The sequence below is a fragment of the Protopterus annectens genome, chromosome 1.part0 (genome assembly GCF_019279795.1).
Source record: "Protopterus annectens isolate FY-2018-M chromosome 1.part0, PAN1.0, whole genome shotgun sequence".
NCBI lineage: Eukaryota > Metazoa > Chordata > Ceratodontiformes > Protopteridae > Protopterus > Protopterus annectens.
Genome location: NC_056725.1, coordinates 1376183413 through 1376197282, shown reverse-complemented (window position 1 = coordinate 1376197282; position 13870 = coordinate 1376183413). Strand labels below are relative to the sequence as shown.

The following is a 13870-nucleotide window of genomic DNA, read 5'->3' as shown; positions in this document are numbered from 1 at the left end:
CGTGTTCCTTTCATTTAGAAAGTAAACAGGACATTTGAAACAGCTTAACGGCTGCTTAGAGGCAATATCTAATTTTTAGTAATTTAATTTATTTTTTATTATAATACAAGCATAATTAATTAATTCTTCGTATTACCTCCTGAAATTAATGACCTCATTACAAAAACATCAGTGTGTAACCAAAATTACCCGTATTACAAATGATTTATACTGTTAGAACCTTGTTAGTAAACAAGAGTTCATGAATGATAAATGTTTTCTGTTACTACCTTGTGTATTCCATTTACCGTATGTTTATGCTTTGACGCTGTATTTATATGGTGTTTCTCTTACTTGTGCTGTATTTGTTAGATTACTTTCTATGAACCTATACCGCATGATAAATGTTTTCTGTTACTACCTCGTGCATTCCATTTACCGTATGTTTATGCTTTGACGCTGTATTTATATGGTGTTTCTCTTACTTGTGCTGTATTTGTTAGATTACTTTCTATGAACCTATACCGCATGATAAATGTTTTCTGTTACTACCTCGTGCATTCCATTTAACATATGTTTATGCTTTGACGCTGTATTTATATGGTGTTTCTCTTACTTGTGCTGTATTTGTTAGATTACTTTATGCTTGTTATATTGTACTACCTAGTTTTGTATTGCATGTTACATTCAGATGTGTTTTGCTTATGGTCTAGGTTGCAGCTTTGGGTCATTGACGTAGCCCACCAACAGAGTTAACAAGTGAAATAAATAAAAGGACAGTTGTGAGAAGAATCACTGCACCCTGTATCCCATTTCAGCATGCAGTGTTATATGTTGTTTTCACTTCAGTGTGGGTTCTACAGTGTATTTTTTAGTAGGGGTGAATATACAGCTGTTTTTGTTATTTAAATTTATCTTGCATTCACATACATTCTTCTGTGTGTTAGTGTTACAGAGACAGGTTCTCCTAGATGAGTAGGTAGATAAGACCTGATGTGTGGATGTATGAATATCCAGCTTAGATTTTATTTACTTACTTACGTACTTGTTTTCTTATGTTTTTAAGTGGGATTCACATATTGTTGTCAGTTAAAAGTATCAGAAATTGAGGAAGAATGCCAGTATCATTCATCCTTATTACACAGTGAAGAAGCTGGTGGTGGAATGTTGCTAGTTCTTTTGGATCGTGTCCTTCCAGTGTCACTGGGATTCTTACTTGCATTAACTAGCTTATCGGGGTGGGGGGGGGGGTGATATAAAGTGAGAAACTATAGAGGAGTGAAAATCTATTTAAACAAAGAAGGCATCTAAATAATTTATACATGTATAGTCTGGGATACTTTTGATGTGAAAACACGGGAGTTCAGAAGTAGCATTTTTGTTGCAATATATTTCAGTTTCAGAAGTAAACAAAGAAATGATATTATTTTCTTTACGCAGGGTGCAGTTTTTCTGGAAGGCATGTCAGTTAAAGGCGTTACCCAGCTTACAACACAACCGAAATTAGGAGAAGTAAGGAGGCTAGTCCAACTTTTCTGCGGATGGGAAGGGTAAGAATTGTAACAGTAATACATTTTAAATCTTTTGGTGCTGCACTGTGCTTGCATTGAGAAAATGTAGAGTATTAACCAGCAGTAACGCAGTAATGTGGGGCTGAATGTGCCATGCAGCCTGAATGATGACTAGGTTATAGGTAGCTGTGGAGGAAGGAACAGCAGGAATCAAGCTACATTGCATTAAACATTCCATTGCTTGTAAAATAGCATTTTTACTATTTTCTTTGCAACGTTTTTCTTCCTTCATAGCTTAATGGTGTCATAGCTGATTTGGTACCATATTTAGGGAAGTACATTTTTCCCCAGATTATGCTGTAAATATTTATTTTGAATATGAAGAAGCCTTTACTCAAAAGGTGAATGTGCTCGGCAGGCTGTCTTATTTTTAGTTATTACTGTTTGTTTATTTATTTATTTTACCCTAAGTTGTTACATATTTTACTAAGTAAAATTAATACCACTTAGCTACTGCTGAATAAAGCAAAACGTTTATTTCAAAAAATGAAAAATACAATGTGGATAGAATTTATAGACCTCATATCATGCTGGGCATGGAAGGAGCTGGATACTGTGGACCCCATCCCTAAGCACCCAGACAAATTTTTAGCCCATCTAAAGGGACGGATCACACTGGAGTAAGGGGTCACAGTTAATGCCATGGTTGTGGCATCAGCTACTAAGAAAGAGCTTGCGGGATCTAGGGCCTTGGACAGATTTGGTAAGTGCAATTATGCTTCAGCGACCTTTGCTTTATGGTTGCTGAATTACTTGGCACATTTCATGAGATTGCAAAGAGATTTGACTATAGAGTTCTCCAAATCTCTTTTTGAGTTCGTGTCTGTGGAAGACCAAAATAGTCTTTTTGCATCTGGCCACCCTTCAGTCTATAGCTAATGTGTCCGTGAGGTTGATTTCTCATGCTGCAGAAGGTACCTTAAGGGTGGCAGGTTCAGGCATAGCCGTTAAGATACATGCCTGGACGCACCTGTGCGAATTTGCTGATTTCTTCAAGTCTAAATTCATCAATGCTCCTTTTGATGGATCTTCCTTATTTGGCCCAAAAGTGAAAGAAATGCTGTCCAGAAGTGAGCAAGTAGGAAAGACCTTGTCTACCATAGGTATCCATTTTTCAACTCCTAAAAGACCCTTTTCCTGGAATCAACAAGAAGGTAAAAAGATGTGGTTCTGCAAATCCCAGGGTCCTTTCCAAGACTCATGGGGAGATGGTTCTTCAAGAGACAGAGGGAGGAACTGTAATGGAAAACACTGCCCCTTCGGCATAGATGACCTGCAGAACCAGGGTTACCTGGTATTCCTTCTCTGACAAATCCTACCAGCACTCCTGAAAGGTGGCCCTACTGTTGTCCTCTGGAGGATGTCTGGGGCATTTATCTATGCACCTAAAAGCCTGGGCCTCCATCAGAAAAAGATTCTTGGGTGCAGAGAATTACATCCAAATGTTATATCATACCGTTTTCCCAAATTATTCCTGCAAGAATGAAAATAATCCCTGATGTTCCACCCAGTCAGAGGGAGATGGCAACATTAGAAATAGAAAAGCTGCTCAGAAAAAGTGTCATCCAGTAGGTCCCCCCAGACCATACAGATCCGGAACCTACTTAAGATTCTTCTTAGTGCCAAAGAAAACAGAGGCATTGAAATCCATCCTGGATCTTAACAAACTAAACCATTACTTGAAATATTGAAGGTTCTGGATAGTCATTTGTTCAGTCCATCTTGCCATAACTGCAAAAGGATGATTGGATGTGCTCTATAGATCTTCAGTATCTGTACTGTCACATCAAAATGAACAGGCTCCAGAATATATCTGTGCTTTTGACTGGGGACCAGTCATTACCAGTTCAGAGCACTGCCTTTTGGCCTTACCACAGCCCCTAGGGTGTTCACCAAATGCATGATGGTGGTAGTAGCTCACCTGAGACTGCTGGGATTACAAGTGTTTCCATACCTAGACAGCTGGCTCTTAACTTCCCCAATCAGACATCTACTTCAACAGACATGGGACTACTTGCTCCACTTGTGTCTTTACTTAGGCATCACAGTCATGTACAACAAATCACAACTCACAGTTTTGCAGAGTCTGGAGTTCTTAGATGCTCATCTAGACACGGTCTCTCAGATGGCCTCTCTTCCACCTACACAAATTCAGACACTCAGATCCCAGGTTGAAAAAGTGATGTCACACACTTCTCTCCCAGCACAACTCATCTTACAGTAGCTATCACCCTAGTTCCTTATTCATGTTTCACATGCGGATTCTGCAATGGACTGTGTCAGTACAGTGGTCTATTCTTCAGTAGCCTTTATTCTCCCCAGTCAGGATCACTCAGTCTTTCCAAAAATATCCTGGCTTCAGTCAAATGATGTTTCCCTAGGCTGTTCTTTTGTTCTCCTTCTGCTGGCCACGGTGACCACGGATGCCTCCCAACTGGATTTGGGGGTACTACTTGGGGAAGGACACTTCAAGGTATGTGATTCCCAGAAGAGGCAAAGATGCACATCTGTGTTCTGGAAATGAGAACAGTCCTCCTAGCATTGCAGGCCTTTCAAGATGTTCTGCTTTGTGGGATGTTTACTATTCAGATGGACAAGAGGTCTGTTGTCTGGTACATCAACAAATGGGGGGAACCATATCTTACCCATTATGTCAAGAAGCAGTGAAGTGTGGCAATGAGCAATCTCTTCCAGATACTTTCTCATAGCAATGCACATACTGGGGAAAGAGAACGTGATTCCAGACAGACTAAGCAGGTCCATTCTGATGACTCTCATGAGTGGTCTGTCAGCATCAAAGAGGTGGAGAGAATTTTCCATCGATGGGGCCAGCTGTGCTGTAACCTTTTCGCTTCTTCCCTCAATAATAGGTGCAGCAGGTTATTTGCCCTGATCCCTTTAATGGAGGAGACACTGAGAGATGCTCTAGTCCATGATTTCTCTGTACTTGCCCCCAGTTAGCTTTCACCCTCATTTTTTTCCAGAAAGTATACCGGTTGAAGAGCACAGTTATCTTCATTGCACCTTTTTGACCTCATCAAATTTGGTTTCACTTCCTCTTGCCTCATCCTCTACATCCACCCTGGATACTGGATCCCAATCCAGACCTCATATCTCACCTGACAGGGATGATTCATCTGGACATAACAGGCCAAAAGCTAACTGCATTGTTTCTCCATTTCCACGGATTGCTAGACAGCCCATGCTTTCCTCCCTGGTCCTTCATATTTTATTATCTTCTCAAAAGGCTTCTACTAGAAAGATTTACAAAGTAAATGAAAGAGATTTACATTCTGGGCCCTTAAGAGGGATTCCTTTTTCTGCCTCTGTACCAACTGTACTTGACTTTTAGCTTCCACTTTCAGTGAAGGGGCTAGTTTTTCTACTATTAAGGTCCATTTGGCTGCCATTTCATAGGTTCATACTAGGCTATCTGCCCTATGGCATTTATAAGCTTAGCCAGAGTGTGTGTGGCTTTCACCACCCCTTAGGATGAGAATACTATACCCATTAGTTTGCTGTGCCTCTGTCCAGCAGTGACACAGAGATGATTCCCGGGGTAAACCTACGATCTCCCATCCACTCGTCAAGATTTCTCTTGAACAGAGTCAGTGAGGGGCTCTGCCTCACATGGACTGGGATTCTGTTCTATAGTGTAGGGAGTCTCTGGGTGATGAATCTGTCCCTCCAACACGTCCTATTTATATCCGTGTTGAGGTTTAAGTCTCTTGCTCTCGTGGCTCTGGTGGATTTGGATTTTTTGAAGTGGAGCATGTCCATTAATTCCGGGTTGGACATGGCCTTGTATGTCAGGCACAGATCACCTCTGAGCAGACAGTATGCGACTGAATAGAGCTGGAGTTTCTTCAGTCGGGCATCGTATGACATATGTTTGAGCCCCTTTATCCTTTTGGTGAGGAACTTTTGGGGTCTTTCCAACTGCTGCAGGTGTCGGGTAAGGTACATTCCGAATGGGGCGTTGTACTCAATCATTGGTCTGATAAGTGAAGAGTACAGGGGTACAATGACCTCTCCTGATCTGGATGTGAATCCCTTCATAATCAGGTGGGCAATATAGAAGGTCTTCCTAACCACTTTGGCAATGTGAGTGTCAAAAGAGAGGCTACTGTCAACTTGGGTCCCCAGGTCCCTGATAACTTCTTCCGTGTTTAATGGATTACCACCTATGTGGTAATTAGGGGTTACCTTGTTTTTCCCAAAGGGTATGACTATACATTTTTTGGCATTTAGCTTAAGGCCATGGCTCTGGCACCAGTTATCCATTTCTATGAGACCTCTCTGGAGGATGTCTGTGTCTGATGGAGTGTCAATTATGGTGCCCAGTTTGCAGTCATCTGCAAATTTTGTCAGCCACAATCCCCTATGTTTGCCTGCCCTTCAGAAAAATAAATGCCGAACAAGAGGGGCCCAGGACTGAGCCCTGTGGGACACCGCTGTGACCGGCTTAGAGTCTGACATGGCACCAGCAACTCTAACCCTGTGTGTTCTGTCCTTGAGCCAGTTTGCAACCCATCTTGTGACATACGGGTTTACATCTAAGCTGGTGAGCTTTTCTATGATGCCCGAGTGGGGTATTGTGCGAACGCTTTTGCTAGGTCAAGGTAGGCTGTGTGAACTGCCTTACCCTCATCAATGGCCTTAGTGACTGTTTTGAAAAGTCAACCAAGTTCAAGAGGCAGGATCTGCCCTTGACAAAGCCAAATTGGGTAGGATCCAGTGTCTGTAGGTCCCCAATGTCTTTATTTATGAGTTCCATTATGATCCTCTCCATAGCTTTGCAGACAAGGCTCGTCAAGCTTATGGGGCAGTAATTTCAGGGTCCGTAGAAGCACCACCTTTGTGGAGTGGGACCACAGTTGCCGTCGCCATTCTTTGGGTGCGTATCCTGTAGTAAGGCTAAGATTAAACAGCAGCCTTATGTGTGGGTTTAGTTCCTCATTGAGTTCATGTAGCACACAGCCGGGGACACCGTCCAGTCCCATTGATGCTGTGTTTTTTGCTTTAGAGAGAGCAGCTCTCACCTGGGCATCTGAGATGTTTGGGAGGCTAGACTCTGGTGGGATAGATATTTCTCCTTTTGGGGAGGGAGGGGAGAAATTTGCACTGAACTTGTCTGCCAGTATGTTGGCAATGTCTGTGGGTTCAGTGATTTTTGTATCATTTTGGACTAATTCTGAGCATATCTGGGAGTTTCCACCCAGGTTTCTAACATAGCTAAAGAAGGCCTTATGATTGTCTTTTGTGTCATTAGTGATTTTTCTCTCAAAGTTGGCCTTGGATGATTTTATGAGTGATCGTAGTTTTTTGCTAGTATTGATCAGAGATGCCTTCCCTTTTAGGGATTTTGCTGTGTCATGTAGTAGCTTTCTCCTCTTGTTGTAGAGTTTGTTTATGGCTGGGGTCCACCAGACCGGGCGCCTGCCTTTGGTGGAAAGGGTCTTGATTTTATTAGGGATTGCTTGATCCATACATTCCTGGAGGTGCTCGTAGAAGGCATTTGTAAGGGTTTCAGCAGCGTGGGTTGTGGTTTCCACTGGCTCGGGGCCTTGAAGGATACCACTCCAGTCTTAAGAAGTGTGAAGTTTGCTTTTGAGAAGTTCTTCACTGTGGTTTTTTGCGGTGGGGGTGGGGCAGGGATCTGGATCTCCAATGAGATTAATTTATGGTCTGATCTCACCAATGAGGGATATACTTCGGTGTGGAGCATTTTGTCCCCATGTTTATGATGATCAGGTCTAGTATATTTTCTCCTCTTGTGGGAATGGTGACTAGTTGTTCCATAGCATTTGAGTTTATGAACTCCAGGAACCTTTGGGCTAGGGTGTTGGGGCTTGAGTAATGTTCCCAGTCTATGTTTGGGTAGTTGAAGTCACCCAATATGATGGTGTTTGGAGAGACATTCATACTCTCCAGTGTCTTCAGGAAGGCTGTGTGGGTTTCCTGAGTTTGAGAAGGTGGTCTGTAGCATGCTACAAACTGTAGGGCAGTTTTACCTATGGTTAATTGCACCTGGATGGTCTCCGATGCTTCGTGCGTTGCCACTAACCTGGAGGTGTGGGTATCCTTTATGAATATGGATACTCCCCCTCCTTTTGTGGTTCGGTCCGGATTTTGGGGCCGGAACGCATGATATGAGGTATAACCTGATAGTGCTGGGGTGCTCTCAGGAGCCTTGAACCAGGTTTCAGTCACAGCACAGACATCGATGTTCTCCATACTGAGGAGGGCTTCAAGGGCGTGCATCTTGAGGTTTAGACTTCTGGCATTGAGCAGTATTACCCTCAGTTTTTCTCCATTTTTGTTTTCTAGGGTAGTAGGTTTATCATTTGAGCCTTGCCTAAAAAAGGCACTATGGGGGTGGCAAGAGCCTTTGCCAATATCCGGAAGCCCAGGGGTGACAGGTGCAAGCCGTCCCTTGCGAAGCAGCGTGGCTTGTCAAGCATGTCATCCCAGGCAGACAGACATTGGATCCCCTTAGAATGACACCAGTAATTAAGCCAATTATTAAAGCTGATCATTTTGTGTCTGTATTGTGGCATCATTCTTGGTGAGGGTAGGATACTGCTCAGGGTCAGGGTCATACCGGCCTGGGCTACATAATCTGAGAGCTCCTCTATGTCTCTTTTCATGTAGTCCAGGGAGGTACATCTCAGGTCGTTCACACCGGCATGGACAATGACTGAGTCATACTTGTACTTGCTGTGGAGTGACCTGAGTGCTTGTGTTATGTGGCGGATTCTAGCGCCTGACAGGCAGCTTACTGTGATCTTTTCCTTGTTCAGTCTGGTGAGTGGGACGTCAGTGTGTCTGACTATGGAGTCACCTATAACAAGTGTGTCTGGCATTGTGTTTGGCCTTAAGGGCTGTGACTGTTTAGCACACTGACTTTGAGAACTATGTGTTGCATGTCTTATGTCTTGAGGTGGCAGTTGCTTGGGTGTCTGCTTTGGAGGCCTCTGTAGTTTTGGTAGATTTTTGATCAGTGCCTCCGAGTATGTCTTTGTGTGTTTATGTGTTTGTTTTTCAGTTGTGATAGTTCTATGTGAAACTGGGTTTGTGGTGTGCGTGGTTTCCTTCTCCTCCTGTCTGGTCTTGCCAGTCCTGAGTTGAGAGAGCTCAGCCTCCAATTTGGCTATATAGTTGCATCTCTCACATGTATTTGTGTTTTGTGGGAGAAGGAGTGGGTTGTCTGTGTACATGAGGCAATTGTAACATTGCCTCAAGATGCCCAGATTCACCAGCTGAACAGGAGAGGACGCTAGCAATTGACCCTTCGACATGCTAGAAAAAGTGAAAAAGTTTGCTGAGTAACTGAGTCATAAGGGACCTATAGGGAAATGGGTACTCAAGGGGATTCTAGGCTAATGTAGTACTTTGTTTAGTATATAAGTACTTTACCTATATAAAAATGCTTTAGGATCAAGTGCTGAGCTTTTGAGATAGAGAATAGACTGTTTAGATTGCAAGTAGAGAAGTTCTAAGGGAAAAATTGAAGAGCAGACTTTACGGAGCCAGAAATAGTTTAACCGGCGCTGCCCATCTAGCTGAAAATAATTCTTCCTTAGTTTCTTCTAATTATGCAAAGCTTTACTCAAAGGAACTTTTTTACTTGGACCCCCACTAAAGGATCCTACTCCTCCTTGGGATTTAACTATCCTAAGTCAAGCTGTGACCCAAAACCCATTTGAACCTGGAGCCATGACAGACCTTACGTTTTTTTGTCTTGGAAAACCACTTTTCTAGTCATTATTAAATCCGCTAAATGAGTATCCAAACTCCAAGCTCTATCCTCCAAACCCCCCTTAATTGGTTTCCCACAAAAAGCAGGGTTTCCTTACAGACCAACCTGTGTTTTTTGCCTAAGTTAGCTTCAGAGTCTAATGTCAACCAGGACTTAAGCCTCCCACGTTTCTTTCCAAATTTTTCAAACGAGAGATTGCATGCTCCATTTTTTGGATGTACATATAGAACTTAGGTTTTATCTTTATCTAACCGAAGATTTTCAGAAGACTGACCAATTGTTTGTATCCTTCTCATCTATCAGAATGGTAAGCCAGTTTCTAAAGTTACACTATTTTGTCTGTACTAAAAAGGGTTGTCCTTGCCTAAGCCTCCTAGAGCGTGTTCCACAAGGTCTATGGCTGTATCCTCAGCTTTTGGTCAAGAGCTTCCATAGTTGACATTTGCGCAGTACTGATTTGGTCCAGTGCTCATACTTTTATTGCTCATTCCAAATTGGATTTGGTTTCTAGGGAAAGAGCTGCCTTTGGCATGAAGGCCGCCCAAGTTTCATCTAGCTGGGGTCTCTGTCCTGTCAGTTGAGGAATGAATGAAAATGACAACATTAGATAAAAAGTTCTATACTCATCATAACGTTGCATCTGTGTTGCCCATTTTCATTCTTCCTCAACTTCCTGCTCTCCTGATTCCCTTCCCTTTGCTCCTGGAGATACCTAATGGTCATTTCTTTGGGAACTGTTGTTCCTTGTTTGAGTTCCTCTACCTTTCCTTAATCTATACCTTTTTGAGTTCTTTTAAGGTATTATCAATTGTCTTTTATAAGGTGCAAATTTGATCTGAGGTATGTTAGACTGTCGAGGCATTATGTTTAATGGGAGGAGCTCTAGAGTTTAGATTCAAAGATCTGTAAGAAGCGGCTGAGTCAAATCCCGGACCCATCAGTTGACGAAAAATGAAAATGGGCAACACAGATGTAACATTATGGTGAGTACATAACTTGTTTTGCCTGATCACTTTTCTTTTTCCTTGTTTTTTATTTCCATCCTTAATAGAAAAGGCCAAGAAGCCAGGACTGTAGTATGTAGGCTATAGAAAGCATTAAGTTTAAGCTGTGGTAAAGTTAAGTTGAGACTTGTTTATGGTTGTCATGGTATTTTAGAGTTGCCAGCTTTATAGATGCCAAAAATGGGACATTTTTAAGGACCTGTGCGATTTTACAGGATGAACCATACTGAAAACCAGTGCAAAAGACTGGATGTAATTTTTCTGACAAAGTAAAAGATCACCCGTGTACAACTTGAGTTGTTTCTGTTGTTTCATGTAACATCAATGTATTTAATAGTCAGTCATCTTAAGCAGCTATTAGAATAAACTTAGGAAACTTTTTTTTTTCATAAAATCTTAGTATATGGTATGCTTGCCATTTTTGAAGGTTTTTCCCCCAAGACACAACTGCCCAAATAGGGACTGTCCTGCATAAAGAACAGGTGGTAAACTAGCACATTTTAGGTTACTGTAGTTTAGGCATGCATGGTGGCTGTCTGGTTCCAAGATCACTCAATTGTATTTACAGTTGAAGGCTGAGTGGGTAGGTTCTTTCACTTGGCAGAAATACTTTGGTTTGAGGTTGTTGCTAAAGTTGATGGCTTGAGGTGTTAATAACTGTAGCTCACAAAACTGTGTCCATAAAGTTTCTTCAGTTAGAGTCCTTAATCCTGATGGGTGTAACTGTAAATTCTAATGACCTTGCTACAGAAAGTTGAATGTGGTATGTCTTTTAGGGGGTTTTCTCTCTATATATATTTGGAGGCTAGCAGCCCCCTCCCCCCAGCATTTGTTATTTATTGAGCGTCCTGACAAACATCAGTATGTCACAGATTGTCAGAGCGGAAAAGTATATTTCATGTCTGCAGAACTAAAGAGATGTATCAGTTAAGAATTTTACTGTTTGACAATGCATCATTTTCATTGGAATACTTGTTACAAGACATATTAATACTGTAATCGTTGATGTTTGTAGAATAGTGAAAAAGTATGTAAAGGTACAGCATGCCACATTTCTGCATGTTGGAGAGACATTCAGGTGTTATTGCAAGTCTAAAAACCTTGCCCTTTATTCCCCATTTGTTCTCTAAAAGGGTGTACAAGGTCATAGAGTGAGTGTAGATGTGTATACTGCTGAGCTGCAGCATAGCGCTGAGGACTGAAGAGTTGTATGATTCGTTAATAAGCATTTAACAGGGAAACAAAAAAGAAAATTCATGTACAATTTTGAACAGATGTGGAAAGAGAGACTTTGAAAGGACATTTGGAAACTTTATGTAAAGAAGTACTGGACATTTCAAAAATTTATGATAAAAGGGGTTTATGGACTGAAAGGAAGGAAATAGATGAAAAAGAATATATACAGTTAATGGTTGTGAGTTAGTATAATGGTTAGGATGTTTGAATGATAGACATAAGGTGCACTGTTTGATTCTCACCTTTGGGAGGGAAATTGGCTAGGCTTAATATGGCCCATTAAGGCAGATAGCTGAGTAGTTAGCTATGAACGTAATGAAACCACAAAACTAAGGAAAAGGGAAAATGAAAATATTGAGTGCTTTCTGTAAATGTGAATATTAAGAATATAGTAAGAAGAATAGGGATTTTGGAGTGGTGCAATATATATGATGTAGATGTAATTATATAAGAAAACAGAAGATTTTTAGCAAATGAAGAAAGATTTTAAACAGAAACTAGCTAGAGTCCACCAACCTGCTACGGGGGGGGGGGGGGGGTAGAGCCCCTACCAGTTCACTTGGCAACTGTGTGCCGCTGTCCTTGTGTTGTATCATGAGAAGGAGAGTAATGTCATCGTTGTTGATTGCCACATAGTTGTCACCATCACACCAGTGATAGCGCAGTTGTTGACATGCCTGAGCGCAAGTGACATGCAATTTACTGTTATAAACTGTAGCAAAGCGTGCATATGTATGCACCTGAACATTGAACAGTATAGGTAAAAAGAAGGACATTGATATGTGCCGCATAGTTTTTGTGTTCAGCGACCATCGGTAATCTAGAAGTACCCATTGGAGACATTGAAACAGGTATGTACTAATGGATTTTGACTAATAATAGGTTAACTGTCTCAGTGTCTGAACTGCTCTCTAAGGAAGCTATTCAATATCAGCCTCAGAACAGGTTTCACTCCTGATGAAAGGAGGACAGCAGCAGTCATCCTGAGTAATTATAGATCCCTAGGCCTGAGCAGTTTTATCTGTAAGATCATGGAATGTTGAAAATACTGTCCTGCTCCACCAGAAGTAGTTAGCAAATCAAGCTACCAGTATCCTAACCATTTTGAATAGTACACATGCCGCCATCATCATCACTGTGAAGGGATATCAAGTACTCCTCATCAGGTATCAGGATTTGCTGTGGAAGGACCCTCACCGGTGGTATTATGAGAAGTGGCATTCTGTCATAATCCTGGCACTGGACACCATCTTGTTTGCTCTGTTCCTACATTCTGCCAGTGAATAATTCCTATCTACAGTGCCATTTTATATCTGCCAGCACTTGATTGCATACTTTTGCACTGCCTGTGTGGGACCCCCTTTACTAAATAGGCGTTCACTGTAGGTTTTAAGTGCCTTCATGAGGATATGGTTTTCCTCAGGACTGACTTATCCCACCTGTGTCTGTGTCGCATGTTGGCCTTGGGAGTAATACAGTGGGTATTACTAGTTGTGAGATACCAGCTTAAACATAATCTGTTCCCATCCCTGCCTGGCTGTTCCCTATACTACTTTGCAGTGCAGTAAATACTGATGTGTGTCTGTCAGTGTTAGAGGAGAGTGGTGTGCCATATAGTACAAGACTTTAAAATTGCATGGCATTTGTCAGTTGATTGTTACGTGTTGTGTGTGGCCTGCAAGGTACTTGATGGTCTGTGTGTGTGCGCGTCTCTTTAGATTCAGTCATGCTTGTGCACAGTGGTCATGTGCTTTTCTGTTGCCAGGTGCCCAGGACACTGACAAACATTGTAATTGATGTATATAATAAAACTTCTTAGGTGTATATTAAGTTTATATCCAGTAAACTAGTGTTTTTTTATATTAAGGCTGTTCATATCCACACTTCCTACTAGGTTTATCCACATGCCAGTGTTGCTATGTCAAGATGTATAGGTTCACATTATTCTCCTAAAATAGTTCAGCTATCCCCTCCATAAACTGAAAGAAAGATACATCCACAATGTCCAGATGTTTCCGGACTTCACCAGTGTAAACTCCCTGAACCGATTAGTCCACACCCCATCCTGGAGTGATATGCTTCGTGAGCTTGGCCCTTACCAGTGTGGGACAACTTTCTTCCTCACCAATTGTAATTTCCTCCCTGGACAAATTGGACAATAAGAGAATCACATTCCTCATAACAGTGAGGCCTGTTGCATCTTCCAGTATCTCATTATTCAGAGATTATGCAATGGCTAATCTGCTAAAACTTAGTGTTGTCTTGGCTAAATTCAGAAGCCGCTTCCATCTTGATAACCCCACTGCTTATGCAGAATC

At 41.8% G+C, this 13870-nt stretch overlaps 1 protein-coding gene across 1 annotated transcript in view; it reads left to right on the top strand.

Moving 5' to 3' along the window:
• Window positions 1–13870, top strand: part of RNGTT (RNA guanylyltransferase and 5'-phosphatase) — a 2413358-nt gene that overhangs the window by 687609 nt on the left and 1711879 nt on the right. Inside the window, exon 7 of the mRNA XM_044066976.1 lies at window positions 1420–1529. Within this exon, the coding sequence (XP_043922911.1) occupies window positions 1420–1529 (110 nt within the window). The remainder of the gene's footprint in view (window positions 1–1419; window positions 1530–13870) is intronic.